The sequence below is a fragment of the Papio anubis genome, chromosome 13, assembly GCF_008728515.1.
Source record: "Papio anubis isolate 15944 chromosome 13, Panubis1.0, whole genome shotgun sequence".
Taxonomy (NCBI): domain Eukaryota; kingdom Metazoa; phylum Chordata; class Mammalia; order Primates; family Cercopithecidae; genus Papio; species Papio anubis.
In genome coordinates, this window is record NC_044988.1 from 90,864,366 (window position 1) to 90,889,855 (window position 25,490).

Below are 25,490 nucleotides of genomic sequence, written 5' to 3' on the forward strand. Positions count from 1 at the left end.
TTCCTTTTGTCTTATTGTAGGAAAAGAATGCCTCAGCCAGATGAGGAATACTGTCTTGTGTAAATATATTCAAGGAAAGCACCTCCACTACCTCACTGACTTTATCATTGGAATGTCAGTTGTTTTTTTTTTAAATCAAGATCCAGTGAACTAAGATTCTGAAACTTCAATGTAGTTTATTTTGCCTATACCATTAATGCCAATGTTTTTATAAATAACTTGTACATAGTACATATGGGAATAGTTGCATATGGGAATTTAAACCATGCGGCTAAGCCTTTTTGTTTGTATCTTCGTAACTTTTTTTTTTTTTATAAAAACCAGTGATTTTAACTGCATATCTGAACCTACAAACTGGTAAATCTTATTAACAAAAAGAATGTACTTAAGGCCCTCTTTATTTATAGTGTTATTTTTGAATTTTGCTTGAAATCTATTTTTCATATAAAAATAAAAGATAACAATCAACGTGGGTCTGTCCGCTGACGTTACACTTCACAGGTAATTCTGTGGAAAAGCTGTCAAGTTTTTACCTTAATTCCAAGTAAGTAAGCTTTCAGGTGGTTTTCTTTTACCTGGAGGCTGAAGTACGTTATACTTATCAATGAAGATTTCATCATTTGGAAATACATCAATTATAAAACTATTATGCTTCAGATGCCTTTCCTCAGCCGACATATTCTTTGGTGGAGAATCAGAAAAATTTTGTACCTTGGAGAGTATGACCCAGTGATAAATTCAAATTAACAGCTCAACTCCATGATGTATATATTTCTTTAAAAACTAGAATAGCAACTGCTCTCACAGTCTGGCATAATTATTCCCAAGGGGGAAATATGTAGTAAGTTTTAAAATATTCTCGGGAACTGTTTTCTAGATCACTAGACAGCTTTTGAGTCACAACAGGCATATTACCATGTTACTATAATACAGAACAGCACAGTGCAGTAATCCCTCACCACCAAGGTTTTTATTCCAAAACAGTTATTTGGCTAGAAGTGGACTGTTAAGATACGGCATCAATGGAGTTACAATAAAGATAATGAAAATGACAATTTATTAATACACAGTAAGTTCTAGAAGGCATCTACTTTCAAAACAAAACTTGATTTCTTTTGTATTTACATTTTTTGTTTCAAGTCTTAGCAAAATGCTAAAAGGCCTGGCCTAGTCACAATTATTGACATCCTTCTGGGACACAATTTTCTGGGCCTGTGTTGAATGAGGATAAATTTTCTTTTCTCTAAAATGCCACATGAACCCTGTACTCCCACATGAAGAGGAATGGAAGGTAATTATTTGGTCTTTTCTTCTGTTTAAGGGAATGAACTGAACCACTCATGTTTTTAAAATCACACTTAAAACAGCAGACACATGGGCAAAAAAGTTCCCCAAAACTATTGTCTTATGGAATTTGAGAAGGAAGGTAATGTATGAACATTAACATCTGGCTTCAAAAGACATCTTTCCAAAGAAATTGTACTACCTATTACGTGTACACCACCAACCAAAAAAAAAAAAAAAAAAAAAAAATTACTCCATCACTTTATTATCCATAAAAGACTTGAACATTGTACTGAAACATCTATTTAAGTATAAATAGTACTAAGCACCAATTACTAATCTGAGGACCTCCTCACAGGTCCAAGGGCAATGAGTAACCTCGAGAAGCAGGTGACTGCACAAGCAGTAAGCTATGGATTAAAAATTAAAAGGATTTCACATTCTTTCCAAAGTGTACTGCCCAGTGTCTGGCACACACATGTTACAATATGACAGTCTGCTCTATTTGTGAGCACCCAAGTTTATTACAGGGGATTACACATGCGTATGATAGAATCTGGCTCCTAGTACAGTCAAAGGAGAACAGCATCAGCCAGCAAATGTGCTGATCTTACACTGAAAATGGTTGACTGAAAACATTTCAAGGGTGATGTAAACACAAGAATAAAACTGTGGCTCTATTACTTAGTGATGTGGTTTTATATGCTACATATGTAGACCTCTTTATACAACGAATACAGACAGTGCTGCAATAAAAACTGATGACACATCAAATTGTTCACCTGAAGAAAATAAACCCTATTATAGTTCAGAAAATAATGCAACCAACTTTAATCTAGATACAGGTACTTTATTTACAAATATTTAGATTAATAGCATTTTGTTACATCAAATGAAGAGTACAGCAGTCTGAATAAATCCTTCGGTCACAAAAACAATAAAACCCACTGTAACTAACTTTGGGAGTCAGGGTATTGCACCTCAACAAGCCGCAGTCTTTCGTTTGTGATTGCCACCTTATATCCCAATGGGTGGTTTGTTTGTTTTGTTTTTGTAAATATACACACACACCAGCAGGTCATGGTCCCTGGGTGAATCCCTTGTGATGCAACAGTGTAAGCAAAATGGATCACTGTAAGTCTTTAACAGAACATACCAATCTACTCCAGAAATCCTATTTTTTAAAAAGTTAAAGACAAAAATAAAAATGAATCCACAAATTAACCAAAGCCTATTTTCTGCACATTCCAGTTTTGGCTTTTATTTAACATTGACTATACAATACTCTGGTACTACCACGTTTACAACCCAAAAAGATGTACTTTTATGTTAGTGTCTGTAAAGAGGGATTTAAAATGTGTATTTTAAACACAGCAGTTGAGCTGAGTGCATTTTCTATGGTGCGCTGAGGTGTTACCTATTCTACTTCAAATAAACTCTCAATTCCCAGCCACTGAATCATAAACACAGTAAGAAAAATCAACAGAAATGAAGAACTTAAACATGTTTGTTGTACAAAGACATAAGATTGTTTCTCTTGCTATACAGTATTAATTCAGTGGCCAAACCACCTAGTGCAAAGTAATAACTTACTTTGTATCAGCACAAGCACTGAAACACCTTTAGAAACACTTTCCCTTTTATGAAACAATTTATGCCAACATGACATAAAACAGCCCCTCATACTATGAACACGGGGATATCTTATTTCACTGTAGTGTTAAAAATGCACAATTTAAAATCCCTTAACAGCAGACCTGTGGTTCTGACTGTCCAGTTCAGAATCTGACCATTCCAAGAAGATAAAGGTATAAAAGCTTAAAATGTGCAATAATAAACCCAGCCTTTTTTCTTTTCCTATACAGTAAGGCAAGAATGCAGCCTGTAATGCAAAAACGTTTACAAAAAGAGAAAAGCAGGTTAGCACATTGTCGATTGCACAAGAACAGTTAAGAAAATCAGCAGGTAAGCAACAGTGCAAAGATGGAACAGAATCTGCTAGTGTTAATCCTCTGATGCTAGGAGCTTTTTCCAGCATAATGTCCCCAAACACTGCCAGCACCAAGGGGTGGAGCCAGTACTACTTGTGAACTGCAGTGTGTCTATTTCTTTGTGTGAAATGGAAGGGAGTAACATGGTCACATATAGGTCATACTGTACAAACTGGTATTTTATACTGTTCCAATGCCAGTAATCAATTTATTTTCTTCATTAAAATAATATACACAGAATGTATTGTTAGTTCGATTCCTTCAAATTTTATACATATTTACTTTCTGTTAAAGAGAAAAGGATAAAATGGTATAAAAAAAGATAAAGCTATTAATTAAGCACGAGAGATAAGATAAATGGATATTTTCCCTGTGCGAGGCCAGGAGAGAAGCAAACCTCGTCAAGAAAAATGCCACCCACACAACAGGAAATTTATCCAAAACAAAACAAAAGCAGTTATAGAACCCCTTCTCTACCATCAGAAGTCATTTCACAGCAATAAACTTATTGGTTACAACAGACATACTTGAACAGTTAAGGATGGGTAGAAAGGCTTAAGATATCATCAAATTAAACCGTACAGTGAGACAAAGCCTTGCCAAAGAGGGAGGGTAAAAATCATGAAGTCCAGCATCAGTGCTCAGTTTAAATCATATATTGGTGACATACTTATCACGAGGACAAGGGGGAAAAAAAGTCTAGATTTACCATGCAGGAGAGATTTATTACTCTACTTGCCTTTGATAACCTGATTACATCTAGTTGTTTAGCAGTTTAGTATTGTGTTAAACTGTTTTTACAACAGATTTTTGTTTTTTCTTTTTTTTTAATTAAACCCAGTAAGATGTACAGAAGACAATGAGGCAGTAAAAAGTACTGCTTTCAACAGACAGAGGTGAAAGGTCAAATGAGGGGCCACGGCAAAGAGGTCACTAGCAGCCACAGCCTTCTCTCTGGGGTTGGGGTTCACTGGTTAGCCGGCCTCCCTGCGGGGCTGAAGGTTTGTGTTGTACACCAGACTCAGCAGCATTCAGATCCAAGCTTCCATCCTGAATGTTCTGATATATTTTCTTGGCAGCCTCAAGGAAGGCATCTTCTACATTCTCTCCCCTAAGAGGCAATTGATAACTTTATTGGAGAACCACAGTTTCTACAAAAGACATTATATACTGACCTTTTGTTAATCTTTAGTTAACTGCCATGATGTCTTCAACTTAACCATTGTCATCTAGTAAGAGATTACCAGAACACTGAGCTAAGAGAACATGGAAAACTATTTTCTTTTCCTTTTCTTTTTTTTCTTTTTCTTTTTTTTTTTTTTTTGAGACAGAGTCTGTGTCACCAGACTGGAGTGCAGTGGTGTGATTTCAGCTCACTGCAACCTCTGCCTGCCGGGTTCAAGTGATTCTCCTGCTTCAGCCTCCCAAGTAGCTGGGACTACAGGAGCGCACCACCACGCCCTGCTAATTTTTGTATTTTTAGTAGAGACAGGGTTTCACCATGTTGGCCAGGATGGTCTCGATTGCCTGACCTCATGATCTGCCTGCCTTGGCTTCCCAAAGTGCTGGGATTACAGGTGTTAGCCACCACGCCCGGCCGGAAAACTATTTTCTGTGGAAAGCATACATACATACATGTACCGAAAGCCCTTTCTACAAATCGTATTTGGATAACTACATGTGTTATATGCAATCATTAAAATACTGTATGTTAATACACACCATGACGACTGAGATATGTCATTTCTGTGATAACAGAGAGGATACTCCAAACAGAAATGAAATCTCTCCAAACATGCTGAAATCAGAATTCCAAGAATAATATGGTCTGCTCAGCCAAGCATGAACTGAGCTGTTTTTAATCGGGTGATAGTGACATAATCATGCTTAGCCACGTTAACACCTCCATTCAGTTTTCTTTGGACTAACGGCACAGCTGAGACTAAACAAAAACAGGTTAGCCTCTCACCAAAGAAATTTTTGACCTAATAAATGAAGAATAATGATGGGAGTGCCACACAGTTCAAAGCAGACATGGAAGAACAATTAGAAAATGTTCACTACTCTTCTGAGTAGACACTACCCCTTAAGTAGACACTACCCCTTAAATCATGCTTTTTAACGTGCTCAGAAAATTAAATTGACCAAGCTTTTGTCTGAGATGCCAAACTCAACCTCACTTGTGAAAAGTCAAACACTGTCATTTGTGAAAAGTCAAACACTTCTGAAATGTAAACAAAGTTCCATTTTATTAACCTGGGTTACCAACAGGCATAATCAAAGTACAATCTTTTAGGTAACAAAAATTCATATTATTTTGAAATGTAAAAAAGGAAGCAGAGAGATGTTTGCTGTTCTTCCTGCAGTAAGCATTACACATTTATATATAGTACTTTATATGTGTATATACATTATATACTTTTCATATATACGATTCTACTTTGAGAAACTTGAATATAATTGAAATATCTATATTTTGGTCATACTTACGTTTTTGCACTCGCTTCGAGGAACAATAAGCCTAAAAATAAAATTCAGACTATAATTAGGACACTTCAAACTAACTCACAAGTGCATTTCCTTTTTTTCTTGAGATGGAGTCTTGCTCTGTCACCCATGCTGGAGTGCAGTGGCGCGATATCAGCTCACTGCAAGCTCCACCTCCTGGGTTCACCCCATTCTCCTGCCTCAGCCTCCCAAGTAGCTGGGACTACAGGTGCCCGCCACCACACCCGGCTAATTTTTTTTGTATTTTTAGCAGAGACGGAGTTTCACTGTGTTAGCCAGCATGGTCTCAATCTCCTGACCTCATGATCCACCTGCCTTGGCCTCCCAAAGTGCTGGGATTACAGGAGAGCCACCGTGCTTGACCCACAAGTGCATTTCTTTAGTAACATCTGAAAAAGTTTCCCATCAGTTTTTAGTACTCCTCCCATAGTATTTTATGAAAAAGTATGTAAGTCTGAGGTGGAGAGCATCTTTATATTTGTCACTAAATAACTGTACTGCTGCAACATAAATCTCACAGAAAGAGAAACACATTTTGTTACTTCCTCATTCTTGAGATTTCTGAGTCTGCATTAAAAAACAACAAAAAACTGTCAATCTGCAGTATCAAAATCCCACCTTTCCTTAATAATTCTCCCAATTGTGACCATTAAGTCTTAAAGAAACCCACCGTTTTCTTCAGCAAACTGTTTGGCTTCTTCATATGTAACATCTCTCTGTGCCTCCAAATCCGCTTTATTTCCTATGAGAATTATTACCTAATTTGTGATCAAAAGAAAGACACTTATAACAAAAGCAGTAATTTAAACCAACCATGTAAATTCTGAAATCCAAAAATCTTGATAGAAAAAATAACTGGGCCTAAAAAGAAAACCAAGTACTAGCAATTATCCACTAGACAGAGCTACAGATTCATGAAGTCATTACTACAAAGGACCTTAGCAATGATCTAGGCCAGGGGTTGACAAACTTTCTGTAAAGAATAAATAGTATATTCTTCAGGTTTGTGGGCCTCATATGGTCTCTGTTACATGTTCTTTGCTGGGTTATTTTTTTGTTGTTGTTTTTAACAACCCTTTAAAAATCTAAAAACCATCTTTAGTTCACAAGCCAGTCAGAAACAGGCTGTGGGCTGAATGTGGCCCGTAGGCCATACATACTTTGGTGACACCTGGTCTAGTTCAAAGATTATGATATATCTGAGTAAGATTACTAAGGGTTCATGGACAAGCTCCAGGGGATCTGCAAATACCCTGAAATACGTAAATACTGTAATTGTGGGCATGTCCTAAAGGAGCAGGTTCATGGCTTCCATCAGATTTTCAAACAGTTCTGAGATCCTCAAAAAGTTTGAAAGCCACTAGGTACACCTGATCTAGTCCAAAGATTATGATATATCGAAGTAAGATTACTAAGGGTTCGTAGACAAGCTCAGGGGATCTGCAAATACCCTGAAATCACGTAAATACTGTGGTGTGGGCATGTCCTAAAGGGAGCAGGTTCCTTGGCTTCCATCAGATTTTCAAACAGTTCTGAGATCCTCAAAAAGTTTGAAAGCCACTAGGTACACCTGATCTAGTCCAAAGATTATGATATATCTAGTAAGATTACTAAGGGTTCATGGACAAGCTCCAGGGGATCTGCAAATACCCTGAAATCATCATCAATTGTGGGCATGTCCTAAAGGAGCAGGTTCATGGCTTCCATCAGATTTCAAACAGTTCTGAGATCCTCAAAAAGTTTGAAAGCCACTAGGTACAATCCTTTAGGCTACCAGTAAGGAAATTAAAGCTCAAGGCAAAAGGACTTGCTGAAGGTCACTCAGTGAGTCAGTGGTAGGAGGACATTAGATCTCAGGTAGAAACCCAAACTGTGATCTTGAGACAAATACTATCCTACCCCACATTATCCCTAGATAGGACTGAGTTTATAGTTAACAGTAACTGATAGAGCATTATATGTATACAAGGAAGCTAGGAGTAAGGTTTTTGGGGCGTGTGCAGTAAGTTCCAGTCCAAGAGCCAGCACCCACCTACCTATATCCACCTTGGAACCACTCATATGAAGTTAGGCCAAAGTTAAAGGCAGCTCTGCAAAGTTGTAAGAAGAAAATACGTACCCTTGGGGAATAGCAAAGGGCTTTGGCCTTTATCTGGGGTGGCGAGGGCGGGTTATGGATAAACTGTCTTTGTACATTTATGAGCTTATTTGACACCAGTTGGTAAAATCCCTCCCTTCTTCCCCCTTCCAAACAGATATGGTAATCTAGATATGAACACTTTAGGAATAGACGGTTTCAACTAAAAGGCACTTCAGCCATTAATTTTTTTTTCATGTGAAATTACAGCTCCTGGCTCTTCCACTTTCAAAAATGTGTGTCCATAAACCAAATCATCATTTTGATCTGAATGTAAACCTTATGCAAGGACAGTTAAGTGTACAACAAAAGTGAGCATTCTTTAAACAGTGTGGACAAAGTGCCCACTGTGATGGGGAGGAAACTGTCATACACTATCCATTAGTCTTTTAAAAGAATAAAATAATGATACTTAAAAAGGAAATCAATTTATAAAAAAATCAAGTCCGGTAAAGCCACAATGACAAGCACAGGGTACTCATTATAAGATAGGTACTCAAAACAAGAAATACTGCCCCACTCCTGATTCTCTCTGAATCTCCAAATAAGGCTTCTTATCTCCCTGAAAGGGAAGACGTAAAGTGGCATGCTAATTACAGAGATACAAAACATGCCCACAACAAAATGGTAGAGAACACAACTTCTACACAGAAATCAAGGGCAATTTTATAGAAAATGGAGCACTTAAGAAAAACTTAAGACATTTTTTTTCTCCTGATCTGGTTCTATTTCAAAGCACATAAATGAGACAGGAAGGACACAGGACGGGAAGGTTAATTTTACTATACTCCTCCATGGGCCTTCTACAATGAGTTTTGTTTTTAATATTTTACTTGAAATAGCTATAGACTCACAGAGGCTTACAAAAAATAACAGTGAGGTCCTGTGTACCCTTCACCAAACTTCCCTAATAGTAGGATGTTATGTAACTACAATACACTCTCAAAACCAGGAAACTGACATTGGTACAATCCCCAGCCCTTATTCAGATTTCAGTTTTTACAGATTCTCAGGCACATGTGCATTCGTGCACGGGTAGTTCTATGTAATTTTATCTCAGGTACAGATCTCCATCATCACTATCAGGATACAGAACTGTTCCATCACTACAAAGAAACTGCTTCTGTGCTGCCCTCTATGTCGTCACATCACTACCACCCTCCACTCCCTTTGCTAACCCCTGGCAATCACTAATCTATTCTCCATCTCTACAATTTTGTCATTTTGAGAATGTTTTCTAAATGAAATTATACAGTATATAAACTTCTGAGACTGGCTTTTTTACTGGGCATGATGCCCTTGAGACCCAGCTCAATTGCTGCATATATAAAGAATTCATTCCTATGTACAGCTTAGTAGTATTCCACTATAGAGATGTTCTGAACTGTTTAACCATTCACCTGTCAATGACCAGGTTGGGAAACACCTAGGTTTCCAGTTTTGGGCTACTGCAAATAAAGCTGCTATGAACACCCTTCTATAGGTGTGTATGTAAACCTTGGGTTTAGTGTGATAATGGAAATGAAAGTTTCAGGCACAGTCCCTAGCATGATAGGCGAACAATGTTAACTGACTCTCAGTATGATTAAACCACCGTTTCCTGATAAATGCTAATCTTACCACTGATGACACAGTTCTTGAAGCAGGCCTCTACCAAGTGTTGGGGAAAGCCAAGAGAGACACGAGCCTTGTTCCTGAGAAACTCAGTCACAGCTCAGTGCATCTTTCCTCATATTGTTCCTGGCATACCCTCAACAATATCTACTGAAACTTTACTCACCCCTCAAACACCATTCCTCTGTAAAGCTGCTTTCTCTCCAGACAGCACTGATCATCCTAGGCTCCCCAGAACTGTGCTAGTCCCTCTATTTCTAATTCATGCTTCAATCTACTTTGCAGCACAGTTATCTGCATACCTGCTAGTTCTCTCCCTGCTAGACTATAAGCTCTTCGGGACCAAGGATCCATGTTTATCTTTGTATACTGCAGAGTCTAGCATGGTGACTGGCCTTTAAAATCTCAATAAATATAATCTCAGTCTGGTTAAGAAGCTAATGTCTTAACATATATAGAATCCTTTTTATTTTTGACTGAAATTTTCATTCTTAATTCTCCTCCTCTAGTTGAAATTTTTATTGAGGTAACGCAGATTCACATGCAGTTGTAAGAAGTCGTAAAGAAAGATCTCTTCTACATTTTGCCCAGTTTCCTCCAATGCTGAAGTTTTATGAAATTAATGCAGATCCCTTTTAACATCATAATTTCAGATTTCAGTCTTCACATGAGATCACCACTACATTCATAATTGTAACGACAAACATGAACAAAAAACCTAGGTATAATAAAATGCAAAACCAGGTTTAATTAGAACTGAAAAATAACTGTTACATTTTCTTCGACTAATTGAAGACAAAAATCTCACCAGTAAATGGCTTCCCTTTTTGGGTTAGCTTAGTTCTTACATTTTCTGTGTAATAAGATGCCATTTAACTTACAGTATTTGGATTGGTGAGATTCCTTGCATCTGTCAACCAGCTGCTTAAGTGGTTATATGTACTTCTTCTGCAAAAATAAAAGTTTAAATTTGTGACTGCCACATAATTATAGAAAAAAATTCAACAAATACTTAAAATACATACTTTAATCAATATATCCTAAAATAATTTTGCTTTGACCAGTTACTCAGAACAGTAGTTGTGAAATACAACTGCATACTTTTCAAAAATCTAGCCAAACGTATTATTTTTAAATACATAACTCAATATCCAACAACTTTGATAATTACAGGTCAGGAGTCAATTATTTACTCCTAAACGCAGACTGTAAACAGACCAATAAGCAAGCAAGGAACAACACAGTAAACTGATGGAAATGCCAATGTGGAGTCAAAACTCAAATTACTTTGAAATCATACAGATTTTCAATCACAAAGCAGAGACAAAGTTGTATCAAAATGCCTAACCATGACACATTTAATGGAAGACACTTTTGCTTGTCTTTAAATTTTAGTTTCATTAAAAACCAAGTCACACTATTATAAGCTGGCATACAATTCACCTTTCCTTAATAATTTAAAGAGCAAGCTAACCATAACAGCATAAAATTGACTTTGAAGACATTTATACATTGACAAGAATTCAGGTCCCCAGATATCAGTGAAAAAGTTCATCCTAACTTTGTACTCTTACCAGGTAGCTAAATCATTCTGGAATTCTTTAACTGTCCTATTTTTCTACTTTCTCCAAGCAAGAGTTTAAAAACTCATAGGTTCATTTGCACTAGCCAAGTAAGCTCTAAGATGGTAAACAAACCCAAATATTTGTAATATTATACACAGTAGAACCTACCAAAGGGGTCAAAGATAATAAAATTTTTGAGATTAAAAATGTTTCTGATTTATAGACTCACAGAATATAAGTCTATCTTACTCGTTTAACATGTGAGGAAACGGAAGCCCATAAAGACTTAACTGGTGTCAAAACCAGGCCTAGAACTCTTTTACAAATACCACACGTCCTTCAAGTGTTTCTAGTTTAGTCCTGTGAATATATTCCATGATCTCTAGCTGCCAGTTTTCACAGATAATTTGTTATTCAAAGTATATAGTTCTTTCCCAATGAGAACTGAGAAGAACTCCTTACTCAGATTTTTATTGTGCTAATCATATTACTCATGAATCATCACTTAGATGACAAAAAAGTCATATATATCAAAATAGCTCCTTTCCCCCCAATGTTTTAGAATTTTCTAAGTAAACAATGATAAAATGTCATTTTTAAAAAGCACAAGCCTTATCTGTGTTTGATATTTGTATTATTGGCATACCTTGACTTTACACAACAGGTACGTTTTACTACTTCATGCATAAACCTTAAAACAAGTCCGAACATTTCTACTGATTTTGATGAATTTTAAAATTTCAAAGCTGGCAGGCAGAGTGAGGTACACAGAAAAGCTTAGTACCAAGATCATATAAACCATATTACTTACATGTACCATAACTTCTGCCAAGGATTCTGGTAATTGTTATTAATTTAAAATTCACTATCACTATAATTTTAAATCCATAAATAAATATTATTCAAATATTAATTGGTGGTACTAGTGCTAAAACAGTGCTAAAATGATAGATATGTCAAAATGTTATGGCAAAACAACTGTCACAATAGGCTACGCTGTCAATTTAGAAAAGCACCCTGTAACAACAAGAGTTAATGACAAAAATAAAAAGGAACTTTTATGTTTGTAAAATGTCAAAGAATAATAGAAAAAAATTGGTGTCATGACTGCAACATCGAAGTCACTATAAAGTATCACTTTAGCACCTGACTAAAGCCTGGGGTACTCTTTTCCAGTAACAGTTTTTATTACAATATAATGAACATATCATAAAGCTTATCCTTTTAAAGTACGTAATTTAGTTGTTTTAAGGGTAGTTACAAAGTTGCGCACTGATCACCACTATCTAATTCTAGAACATTTTCATCACCCCAAAGAGAAACCCTGAACCCACTTAGAAGTCACTCATTCCCCATCCTCTGGCAATCCACTTTCTTTCTCTATAAATTTACCAGAATATAAATTCTGGATATTTCACAAATGAAATCATACAATATGTATCTCTTAGTGTCTGGTTTCTTCCACTTAGCATGATGTTTTCAAGTTTCATCTATGTTGTGGCATGTATCAGTCCTTCCTTCTTCCTCATAGCTGAGTAACATTTCATTGTATGGATATACCACATAGTGTTTATCCATTCATCAGTTGATGCATATTCTGGTTGTTCCCAGTTGAAGTACTTTTTTTGATGACTTGAATAGACACAGATTTTACCAAAAGTATTAACTATGCTTAAAAGATATGCTTAAAAGCAAAAACAATATTCTTAGCACACATCACCATATTTAAATTTTATTGAGTGTTTAATTATGTGAAGTCTTCAGAAATGCACTCCTCATAAAATTAGACAGTTCTGTGTAGGCGGCCAGGTTTATTAATAGCCTTCCCATAATACTCTTGATCATATCACTGATTGCCTGGCTATAATGAAAAGCATTAAGGCTTGTTTCCCTCTGTTTTGCTCTGAGGCCACCCAATTCTAGAATTTACTGAAACTTTAGGCACTATAATTATAACTAGTTATAATTATAACTAGTCAATATCTTTATTCTAAGGCAGCATTTCCCAAAGTGTGCTCCTCAATAAAATAAGCTTAAGAAACACCAAATTAAATAAAGTCATACAGCAAAGAATTTCTTACTGCAGAACTTTCCGGAGTCTTAATATGCTAATGAGCATTATGACACATCAAGAGGAAACCGTATAAAGCATTTTCCAAAAGGAAATATGCTTTAAAATCTACTTATCACTTGGTCCCACTCACCCATCTTTACCCTCAAGAAACAGAGTCACATTGCTATTGACTGGCGCTTTACATCAACATGAAAGGTGATCCAGTTCATTTTCTAACTTACAGTAGACAAACAGTGCAGGGTCTAATCAAGTGGTACAGTTTTCCATGTTCTCCAAAGTCAAACCTTTACGTACAGTAGTTTTATCACTTTACATCACGTGCTTTGGAATTCCAGAAACAGTCATGTTGAAATAAATTTAAACCTACTGCATGTAGTATTTGAAGTCATTTCTATCCATTTTAAGAGAAAAAAAAGTAAATGAATAAACACCTTCAGATGCAAGCATAAAATTTTTTATAATCCCCCATGCTGGATTAGCAAAACTCTTTGCTTGGCCTTATTTTGAGAGGTGTAAACTTTAACACTAGAGACTAAATAGAGTAAGTCCCAAGAGTGAGATGTTTGCTTTCTACTTAAAACAACATTTTATATAAAATATTATTTCTCCTCAAATCATTCAACTGAAGTTGCTTTTCAAAACTGTATTCTTCTATTAGCTTCACCCGATATCTCCCTAAATTTTTCTTTAGTCATAAAAACTTTCAGAAAATATCAATGTGTTATATCAAATTTTACATGGCAACTTAAGAAACCATAAAAAACAAGTAAGTTCAATTACAGTCATAAAATTACAAATTTTTAAAAATGCCTAAGTCAATTTTTTTTTAAATGCCCAAAGATGATTTTCCCCGTATGAAGGTTGAAAAAATTATCTCTTACCTAGTGATATCATAGACCATAAGAGCTCCTGCAGCTCCTCTGTAGTAGCTCCGTGTAACAGCCCTAAATCGCTCCTGTCCTGCCGTATCCCAAATCTGCAGTTTTATTTTTTGGCCACTAACTTCGATTATTCTTGTACCAAATTCAACACCAATTGTGTGAGGACAATCAGCCATAACTGTTAAGGAGGAAAAAAAGTAATAGCCCAATTTTCAGAAAACTTCAAATTAAGCCTAGGGGGGAAAATCCACTAAATAAACAAATGGCTTACTAATACTTACAGGCTATAAATAGACTAAAGCTACCACTGGAAAAAAAATTTACAAATATCCAGAAGTAAGAAGTCAGGGAAATGTGACTGTACTAGAATCGGGATCAGCAAACTTCTAGAAAGGACCAAGCAGAAAATATTTTAAGTTTTGCAGGTCAAAAGGTCTTTATCATAAACTACTCAACTCTGCCACCGAGGCAAAAAAGCAGCCAGAGACAATAGGTAAAACAGGCATGGTTGTATTCCAATAAATTTTATTCACAAGAACAGGCAGTGACTGGATTTGCCCCACTGGCCAGTTTGCTGACCCCTCGACTAAAATAATCTGTTAAGTAAAAATAAGGATTTTAATTAATTCTTCACAGTATCAACATTATACCATTTAGCCTTCTTACAATCATTATCTATAACAGATCAATCAATGGTCTTGGGACCCTAGGAGTTGTTAGTCAAACAGATTCTTATCCCAGAAAATATCAGTGTCTCAAAGAAAATCAGCATGTGTTTTATATATATATATATATACACACACACACACATATATTTTAGAGATAGGGTCTTGCTCTGTCACTCATGTTGGAGTACAGTAGCACAAGCATAGCTCACTGTAACCTCGAACTTCTGAGCTCAAGCAAGCCTCCCACATAAGTCTCCCAAAGCACTACTGGGATTACAGGCATGAGCCACCACACCTGGCTAATATATACTTCTTATTATACAATGACAAGTTATATATGTCTAAGCCAATGAACAAATTTATTAGTCCTTTCCTTATAATGAGGCCACTTAAAACCTAAACCCACCATTCTCCAGTATAAGGACATAGACTGCTGGGCACTTCATAAAATGTTACATCAAACTTCTGTAGTAAGCAGCACAAAAATGTCAAAGAAATAATTTCAACTATACAGAAACACTTTCAACTATATTTAGCATATCAGTTACAACAAATTGGTCCCTTCTATCACCCAAAAAAGCGTAGAAAGAATTCCATTTTAAGTATTCCAAATCTGTTATTTAACAAATGATACAAGCAGCAAATTTCTCCTCATAAGATAATCAATTCCTTAACAGAAAGTCAGAGAATAAAAAGATTAAGTTTGACATTATTGTATGTATTTTTAAAAATTATTTTAACATCAAGAAATCAAAACAAGCAAATCAGATTTTATATATATAATGTGTATAAAAATCAACACTAAAATATGCTGGTATATTTCATTTTATCTGTACCCATTTAAAAAAAAGTACAAATATAGTGAAAGGTTATATTTAAATGCATGAAGTACACTGAAAATGACACTTTTTAAAAAGTAGAAACATGACAATAAAGAAAACTATTAATGTTTACCTCATGTATTAAACTTACATTTTTTTTCTGTAAATTGATGAAGCAAGCAAGATTTTCCTACTCCCATGTCCCCTGTTTTAAAAAAAAGAAGTTTCAGGTGGCAATTACATTTCTCAATTTTATGCAATGACTGCTATATTCCTTACCATATAACATATCATAAGTTTCTGGGACACTTCACAAATTTTTATTTTCCTACTTTACAATGATTCGAAAGTTTTCACTGTGAGACACAAATGGAATATTATTCCCAATCTTTAGCACTGACAGAATTTGGCTGTAAATTATTACTGTTAATAAATAGCCACCAGCTGGGAAGTGTTTATTTTTTAATGGAATTTTTTTACTTTGAGCTGTTTCAAAATTTTATGGTTTTTGTTGTTATTGTTGTTGTTTCCTTTAACTCATGCATAGAAGCAAAAGATTTCAAAAAGTGACAAATGGGGTAGCATGTAACAAGCAGAAATAACAAACTGAGTTCTGGAAGCTTGATTCACTAGGTCCCTGTCTTATACTTCTTGTATTATTCTATGAAAGAAAAGAATTTGCATTACATGAAAACCCCAGGAGAAAAGATGTCATCTCTTACTGTACTATAGCAATGTTAACCCTTGATGAAGGAAACATTAAAAAGGACACATTAAGTTCAACATGAAAGCAAACTGTTCTAATGTGAACAATTCATTGAAAAACTTGTACTTTCAAATGTAGTTTTATGTTTGGATAAATAGCATTAAGACTTAATTTGAGCAAAACCTTCTTGAAACTTAAGAAAAAAACACCAATTAAGAAAAATACTTTTTATGTATATTACACAATTGATTTGGAATAAAACAATATTCTCTATCACTTTTTCCTTATAATGGAAACCCAGGGGGATCTGAGCGCTTTCACAGTATTTTAGGAATGTTTCTGCACTCCTTGAAACACTGATACTTCCTAGCATCAACAAGCTTTCAAGCAGCCCTCAAGAACAACGAACATCACTTCACAAGGTACCCACCAGCACTGTACCACAGAAATATCCAGGGCCACAATGCAAAAGCTGCACTGCTAATGCAAAAAATGAATCTCATAAAAGGAGCTTTAGTTTTACAGTAAGAAAATCAGTCACTCCTGAAGCGGTATTGTTTAAGTATTAGCATATAAATATTTTGTAAGTTAACCTTTTGGGAACAAGAGTGTAAGTTAAATAAACTTACCAATAATAATATATTTAAAGATGTAAGAGTAGTTGTATGGTGCAGTTGCCATGGTGGCACTAAAAACAAAGAAATCTCTGTTACTTCAGAAGGAAAGCATATACGAGTAATTCAAACAGATCACTGCTATCCTTTAAAGGTAGAAAAGGACACTGAATACAAACGTCAGTTACAGTAAGTCAGAATAAAACTGCATTTCACAAATTGATCAAATACACAAATTCTCTTGGATGAATGATGCTTACACATTCTCATGTGTTATCCACAGAAATATGAGAAACCAGTTATACCAATATTTCATTTAGAAAATATCCACTAGAACTTAAAGTATAATTAAAAAAAGAAGAAAATATCCAGTAAGAAGTATTACTCTGAAAACTTTCAAACAAAAAAAATCTTTATAAATTTAAGTTAAACATCACTATAAATAGCCTCCGCTCCCTTTAAAGTCCCCTTCCCTGTTAACTGATCAAGTAAGTTACTAATGATCTACTTGTTCAGAACTCTGATTTTAAACAGAATGGTATACAAAGGAACCACTTAATTTATAAACACAAAACAACTTTTTACTCTACTTTAAATCAACAGCAGAGCATCCAAAGAGCAATGGTATGATTTCCAAATCAATGTTGGAACTAGACTGAATCACATGAAACTGTTCTTCCTAGATTTTTCAAGTCAATTTTATTGGCATTTTCATATGGCTCAACCTAATATAGGACTTGCAGATTATCTCTCTCTCTCTCTCTCTCTCTCACACACACACACACACACACACACACACACACACTTTTTGAAGACACAGCATCTCACTATGTTGACCAGGCTGGTCTTGGGTCTTGAACTCCTGGCCTTAAGCGATCCTCCCATCTCAGTCTCCCAAAGTGCTAGGAGTACAGGCATGAGCCACTGCACCCGGCCAGATTAACAACATAGTAAGTGCTTCCCATCTACTATTCTAGGGACTGAGAGAAATAATGTCATAAAATTGTACTTAAGGTTGCGAAATTTGAAAGCTTGTGTATTAGAAGATATTTCAAAAGATCACAGCCCATTTCTTGCCCTCAAATAGACTTAACCTAAAGAATTCTAATTTCTCTCCTACTTGAAAAGAAAACAAAAAACTTTCCAATTTATTTAAATGAATGCTCTGAATGTGTAAGACATTGTGCTAGGTCCTAGAGAGAAACAAGGGGGTGAATTATAAAATTGGGAATAACTTTCAATAAAGTTTATTCTCAAACCAGCTTTCAGCTTAAGACAAAAATTACTTATACAAATTAAGATTTCACCCCATTTAAAAAAGTCTGACTTACAGTATTTTTAAGCCTGGCTTTTAGTGTTTCTGTCAATGTCACATTACACAAGCCAGACATTTAATATGACTGGAAAATTTTATTTACTGAAATTATCACCTTACTATATACCATATTGCAAGCAAAAGTTCTATATAATTAATAACATTTAACCTGTAGAAAGAATATATATTTAAAACAAGTGTATTATTATAAGGAAAGAGTAAGTTGTTAATTACAGTAAAGTATTAATCACTTCCACACACTACAGTCTTCTCACTTAGCTATCTGTATTACATTTAGTGAAAGTAGAAGCCCTGCTACCCATTCCAGTTTGGCATGTTCTAACACATTTATAATCAGTCTCCTGCATCACAGAAAACTCCCATAACCAGTTCTTTCAGCAGAGAGAGTTTTTCTAGTTAGATTAACTCTGATTCTGAACATCACAACAACTTTATTCCCTTTTCCAGGCACTAGGGACTCAAAACTTTTAAGAATGAACTTGGTCCTGGGACTAAAATTGGCCTGGATTATTTACCTGATCTCTGAACTAGATGCCAAACATAAGGGGAAAAAATAATCTCTTACATTAAAAATATTTAAAGATTATTAACTTCTTAACCTGAATTCTTCCCAGACTCTTTCTTTCTAATCAATTTTTAATTCTTCTAAATTCTTTCCCCATTCAAACCTGGGTAAAAGTAATCACTTAGTCACCTTTAAATTATTGTCTCTCCTGTGCTCTTCTCCTTGATTTTTCCTAATTTCTTTCCCTCTTCGAACTGAAGGTTGTAGCTGTACATACTTTGCTCCTTCTATTTTATGTTAAAGCTATGACTTCTAACAATCCCAAATTTCTACTTCAAATGCTTTAAAGACTAATCATAAAATTATGACCCAATTTTAGTTGTACTAATTTGTATACTTGCTAATTATCACACTTTCATTAAATGTGAGATAACTAATTTTGAAAATGTATCTTAAAATTACAAACATTCATATAGTGGAAACTATTTCCAAATAAAAGAAATGATCACTATTTCAGATTGAATACCAGGGCTCTGTCTCACCTCACCACACATTTTTCTTGTTTGTTTCTTTAAAAATTACAAATAAAAACCATAAAAGCAGAATTAAAACTACTCAAACTTACTAATTTCAGTAAACAAAGGCAGAAAACATCTAACACTGTAGCCATCAACACTCACAACAGGTCTTCCCTTTCTTATTCTAAGAAGATACTGTCTAGGTTTACATATATTCCCATTGTTGACTGATATTAATACATTTCAGTCAAAAGTATTTGCAGTAGAATTATATTCAAATACTAAATACGCTTAATGTTGCTTTAACAAAAGATTTCTCAGTCTCATTTCTTGAACATGAAACATACCATTGTTAAGGTGAGGAATACATTTTTACCTAACTTTGGACGGGAAAAAAGTTCTTCCTCTATTATTTAACAGTGCTTTTGCTTTACTTAGAGAACTCTTAAGTCTAAAAAAAAGGACATGAAAGGCTGATCTAGTTCAAACTCTGAAAACATGAGCTCACTTAACATTACAATCCCCATAAATTTTTTTTTAAATCTCGGTAATATTCTATAACTTGTATACAACTACCGGGACAATTAAAATTCACTTTATTCCACATTTTACAAAAAGTATTTGAATCAAGTTCATATGTAAATAAAAGATCTTTATTGCCTTTAAAGGAAAAAAGTACTACATATTTACACAACAGGCATTTAATACATAATCAACAATTTCCAAACTAATAACAAATACAATTGTTAGTTACTACTTATCGGGTACTTGACATATGACAGGCAATGTGCTAAATATTTTACATACAATTTCATTTAATCCTTACTACTATTCTATAACATAGTTAATTATTATCCTCATTTTACAGATGAGGAAACAGACTCTGCAGGTAACACGTCCAGGTCACACAGCCAAGTCTGTACTGAACCTACGACTGTTTTGACTGCAAAGATCCCCTCTTAACCACCACACCATCCTGCCCTCTCCACCGTCGTGCCTCCTCCACATGGTTATGAGATGTACCATGTTGCTCTGCAGTATTCACTCGCGTAATTATAATTTAATATTCTGAATAAGATACATGAATTACATTCAGAAGATGCACTGCAGTCAGAATTTATAGATATAAATGAATGGTAATACTAGTAATACTAATCTATAATACTATAATTCATCTACTTACAAAAAGTTTCTTGAGAACACTTGATAGTAAACCATGTAATGATCTACACTACTTTTTCCTATACTGTCTTATATAATTCTTACTTAATTCTCACAACTCTGCAGAGTCATTATCATTATGTTTATGCAAAAAATTAAAGAAACTGAGGTTTGGAAAAATTCACTCATTTGGCCAGTGTTACAAAGTTTGTAAATGGTAGACCTAGAAATTGAACCCAGGCCTGATTCCAAAGACCATGATTTTCCCTAAGTTATTATTAGCTTATTTCAGGCATGTACAGGTAGACTGATAAAATAAAAATCAGAGAAAGAGGAAGGATATTAATGCATGTAAAATTTAGCTATAAACTACCCTTGCTGCCAAGAGAAATATTTACTAAATGCACAGTAAACACTTAACAATTGTGCCATGTATTCAACTGACTCCTTAAAGATATTAATATGCTTAATATTGTTTTAATAAAGGATTTCTCAATCTCATCTCCTGAACATGCAACTACCAGTTTTCGCCATTGTGGAAACATATCATTTCACCATGTGAAAACATACCATTTTTTACCACCATTTTCACCACTGTTAAGGTGAAAAATGTATTTTAAAATGGGGTATGCCATCTTGTAAAATTCTGCATATTTTTTTCACTCAACAAAATCAGACACATTTTCATGTCAGTACATTTAGATCTAAATGGTTACTGAACACATATTAAACACTAATTATTGTTGTGACAAAAATAGAATGCATGGTTTCTATTTACTAAATCAACACCTTTCTAAGATTACACAGACATATAAACGACTAGTTTTGAAACGTGTAGGTACAGATGTGAAGGTATACACTACCAAACATACTGCTTGTGGAAATGTGCCAACATTTTGGAAAGTAATCAGTATACTTAAAAATCTTAACAATAATCCAAATCATCCTTTGGCTCAGATATCCACTTAGAAGTATCCTACATATACAAAAGCTTCAGTCCATAAGGCTACAGGTATTAGCGCATTTAATGTACCATTTTTACAGCAAAAAACTGGAAATAATCTATCAGCAAGGAAATGACTGAATAAAGTACATCTGTACTACAAAATAATATCCATCTAGTTTAGAAACCATTTTGATCGATATACATTAACCTGGAAATACCTCCATGATTTTGCTAAGTGAAAAAACACGTTGCAGAGTTTTATGCGATAGTATACCCCACTTTCAAACACACACACACACACTCAACCCTATATTCACATACTATGAAATACAAATCAAATTGTGAAAAATACACGGACAGGAGAAAAAGGGAAGAGAGAAAGTATTAACTTTTCTTTATAGATCCCTGCACTGACTTATTACAATGAATTAAAAATAAAATTTTCTCTACCAATAAATACGTGAAAAGCACTTTCTATGTAATTTTAATACAGGTTAAAGAATACCCAAACAAAAACAAACAAAACTCCCACTCATAACATTCCCAACATTATTTCCACATTTACTGATAATAAGGGGAACTTATGAAGCCAATAATACGATTGGCCTCAAAACAAAAAAAACCAACACTCAATAGTAGAGGGCATATTTTTGGTTTTTTTTTTTAAATAGCTGAACTACTTACTGTTTGCTCTGATTTTAAAACCTGTTATATAGCTATTCTACTCCTTAGAACCGACAATGTTACTGTATAATTTTTACATAGTTGATCCAAGACGTAACAAGGGAAAAGCAACCCACTAAATATTCCAGGTGATTTAATTCTTATCCTTATTTCCATTGATAAGTTTTGTTTATTTGTTTAACATGCATGATGTTTTGTTAAAAATACCAGAGCTGAGATGGACTGCTTCTGTGATTCCAACATGAACGTATCTGTTAAGTATCTACTAAGCACAAAGCACTGTGCCAGGGTTTGGCAAGACAGCAATGATCAAAAAAGACAACACTGTCTCTGCCTTCGTGGAACTCAAGCACAGAAGCATTCTGACTTGCTCTAAAGGCCCACTAAAATGGACTACTACTACCTGATTTGTCAGTCAGGTGGATAAAACTTCTGTAGTTAATCTAATAATCTAATCTAATAAAAACGAGTGGTCAGTTTCCTCAACAGTAGTACAAACAGCCCACCCACTTAAAAAAAATAAATCTAACTTTTGACAATATACTTAATGTCACTTTTATATAAATAATGATTTTAAAAAGCTGGATTGCTTAATGTGGCAAGAGAAGTAACTTTGATGATCTTCTATATACAGAAAATAAAGTATTCTAATACTGGACCTCTGTTCACAGAAAGAAAGCACTTAACACCCAAAAAGCCAAAAAAAACCCCTGCACTTATTGCTAAAGTTAAAAGGATTAATAGTGAAAATTTTACTAATGATACTGTGCCTGAGATTTGCTTCAAAATAATTTGGCAGGAAGGAGGCAAGTGTATATAGATGAAGCAAGACTGATCACTGTTGACACTGGCTGATAGGTATATGAATGCTCAGTATGCTACTTTATTTTGTATATATTTAAAATGTCTAGATGAAGCTTCTTAAAAGTACAGTACCTCTAATGCTTCTATTTGTAAACTGCTGTCTTTAGCCATGCCTGGCATTTTTAACCACATAAAAATGTTTCAAGCCTTTTTTAAAAAAACATGAAACATCTCTCAATAGCCCGAGTTTTAACATTTTATTTACCTTAATCAAGTTTCCTCCACTAGCACAGTATCTTACTGTGACTATGCAAAGATATTTGACATTGATAAAAATGAACACTCCAAATTCTGTTGCAAAGTTGAAGTATGCAACAATGATAAAGTTTAACTGTAATACAAAAAAGCAACAAGTTTTTAAAATGTAGCTTTAATTTCAAGGAATTTTTAAATAGCTATTATAATCTAAGGTTTTACGTCTTTACAATAACTGCCATTTATCGAGGGCCTAACACATGCCAGCTACTTTATAAACAAACTCTAATCCTAAAAACTCATTTTACAAATAAGGAAACCAAAGTGATCTACCCGTGGTCATAGTACTACTAAATGGAGAGCTAGAATTAAGGTCCAGGTTTAACTCTACATGTAGCTCTCCAAAGCTATGCTCCTCTCTCATTCATTCAAAAGATTAAACACCCACTATGTGCCTAGCACTGTTACAGGCACTGATTTACTATATGCCAAGCAACGTGCTAAGGGCTTTCTTTAAACCCCATTTAATCCTAGCAACAACTCTAAGATGCAGGTTCAATTATCCCCTTTATAGATAAGGACACTGAGTCCGAAAGGTTAAGTAACTTGCTTAAGATCACTTAACTAGGAAGTGGCAGTAATGGAGGGGGAACCCTTGACAGTATGACTCCAAAACTCTTAACCACGACATACCTCTAGGCATGATCAAGTAAAACTGCCTAAACAGAACTTGGAAGAAAAAATTTGGAAAGGCTTGTGGGGAATAAAGGGGTGGGAGCTGGATTACTGCAAGGTCAAATTTATCCTCAACAATCAAATCTAAATAAAAGACAGCTGGTTCCTCTACAATATTTACCTTAGAAAAATATACGAATTTTTTAAAGGCAGTTGGGATAGTAACGAAATGAGCAGTAAACTTTGCAAGAGTTCAAATCTGGGCTCTGACACTTGCTGTGGGGTCACCAGGAAGGCACCTGTCCTCTCGGAACCCGTTTCTTCATACACGAAATTGAAATCCTGGCATCTCTCCTTTGGGGTTTGTGAGCATGAAGATTTGCCAGTGTAGTGGCTGACTTTATGGACTTTAGGTCATAAAGGGGTAATCAGCTGTCATCCAATGCGAACACAGTGAAAAAGGAATTAAGTTGTAACTACATTATAAATGGTCATGCCTGTAACCGTAGCCTAATTTTTGAGTGTAGTACAAAAACCACCAGCCACAGTGTGAGCCGAAGCCAGTTTGTAATACACCGTCATCAGCCAGACACACATCACAACTGTAGGCCTCAGTTTCCTCACTTATAAAGTGGAGACAACTTACCTCCGAGGGCTACGCGGGACAAGATAAACACGTACAAAGACACCTAAGAATGTACCTGGCCCACAGTTAAAACGCTTAAAACACTCCAGTTCTGTCGTCTTCTCTTAGATTCTAGAAATGCCACAACTTTCTCTTCATTGTTTCTAGATGCTCTGTAGCTTCAGGGCCATAGAGGCTGTCCACGCGTCTCATAGGAACGCACCAAAACCAGGACATCGCAAGCACAGGCGCACAGACCCCGTCCCTGGCCCGGCTGCAGGGCCGGACTCCCCACATCGACAAGGGCACCGGAGTTGCCCCGAGATGCCGAGGAGGCTGCGAAGAGCTGCCTTTGTACTCAGAGCCAGACGCGGCCTACGGGACGGGACCGCCACGTCTGGGCTCGCGGGCTGCAGGGCGGCGCGGCACGCGTGGGTACACCCTGCGGGGGCGGGCTGCGGCCGCGGAGAACAGCGGCGAGAGGGGGGCCTGCGAGAGATGCGGTCCTGCCCAGCCGAGCCGAGAACGCGCGGAAGGCGAGGCCGGAACACACCCTTCCCTGCACGCCTCGGAGCGCCCCGCGGGGTGGGGTGGACAGGAGGCTCAGGCAGGAGCCACGCAGGGGACACCTCCGCCCCCGCCCGGGAGTCCTGTCAGGCCGGCGCCGCGGCGCTCACCGCCGACCCCCGGGATCGCCGCGGCCTGACGGGGCCTGGCCCCTGGGGCGCCGCCCGCCTGCAGCCCCGTCTCCGCCGTCGCCACACCCGCCCCTCTGAAGAGCCCGGCGCGAGGAGGCATCAGCCGGCCGGACACTGCGGAAGGCCCGGGTTACCTGGGGGGTTGCTGGTGGCTGGGCAGCTTTCCGGGCGGGAGGGGGGCGTCAGGACGAGGAACAGGAGTGCGGACGCAGCGGGAGAGGGGGAGGGGGCGGTCGGCCGAGGCCCCGGCAAGTACGCGGGCAGGCCGAGAGGTGCAGACGCGCCGGCGGCAGTAGCGGCAGTAGCGGTGGCAGCGGTGACTGCTCCTGTGGCTCCCTCAGGATCTTCCTCGGGCTGGTCCAAGATGGCGGCGCTCCCTGCACAGGGTTTCCTGTCACCCTCGCAATGGGCCGGACCACA

At 36.4% G+C, this 25,490-nt stretch overlaps 2 protein-coding genes and 1 long non-coding RNA gene across 14 annotated transcripts in view; 2 read left to right on the forward strand and 1 right to left on the reverse strand.

Moving 5' to 3' along the window:
• Positions 1–3,972, forward strand: part of CNTRL (centriolin) — a 99,408-nt gene extending 95,436 nt beyond the window's left edge. For all 11 annotated transcript variants that reach the window (XM_021927203.2, XM_009188155.4, XM_021927204.2 and 8 more), the window contains one exon: positions 21–3,972. In XM_021927203.2, coding sequence (XP_021782895.1) covers positions 21–44 — 24 coding nt within the window. In that variant the 3' untranslated portion in view covers positions 45–3,972. The remainder of the gene's footprint in view (positions 1–20) is intronic.
• RAB14 (RAB14, member RAS oncogene family) lies at positions 1,041–25,453 on the reverse strand. Of its 2 annotated transcripts, none has more exons than XM_009188154.4 (8): positions 24,449–24,646; positions 16,879–16,937; positions 15,695–15,748; positions 14,055–14,232; positions 10,416–10,482; positions 6,454–6,541; positions 5,766–5,796; positions 1,041–4,386 (listed from the first exon to the last, which is right to left on the reverse strand). In XM_009188154.4, the coding sequence occupies exons 2-8, from the start codon at positions 16,928–16,930 to the stop codon at positions 4,209–4,211; spliced, it is 648 nt and encodes a 215-aa protein (XP_009186418.1). In that variant the 5' UTR covers positions 16,931–16,937; positions 24,449–24,646; the 3' UTR covers positions 1,041–4,208. The 2 variants fall into 2 exon arrangements, with proteins under 2 accessions (XP_009186418.1, XP_003911342.1); XM_003911293.3 differs by lacking the exon at positions 24,449–24,646 and adding an exon at positions 25,205–25,453 and having other exon boundaries at positions 2,114–4,386.
• Positions 7,289–7,728, forward strand: LOC116270069. The gene is made up of 2 exons (XR_004177990.1): positions 7,289–7,347; positions 7,539–7,728. It is a non-coding gene; the product is annotated as an uncharacterized LOC116270069 (long non-coding RNA).
• Positions 25,454–25,490: the final 37 nt, after the last annotated feature.

What these genes read in the sequence shown, in the direction of transcription:
- RAB14 (XM_009188154.4), bottom strand. Translation starts at nt 16,930, where the DNA reads ATGGCAACTGCACCATACAACTACTCTTACATCTTTAAATATATTATT. An exon ending in TCAATTTACAGAAAAAAAAT is followed by an intron (nt 14,233 to 15,694) that starts GTAAGTTTAATA and finishes CCTCCTTAACAG; the next exon opens with TTATGGCTGATTGTCCTCAC. An exon ending in ACAGTTTGCTGAAGAAAACG is followed by an intron (nt 5,797 to 6,453) that starts GTGGGTTTCTTT and finishes TTTTATTTTTAG; the next exon opens with GCTTATTGTTCCTCGAAGCG.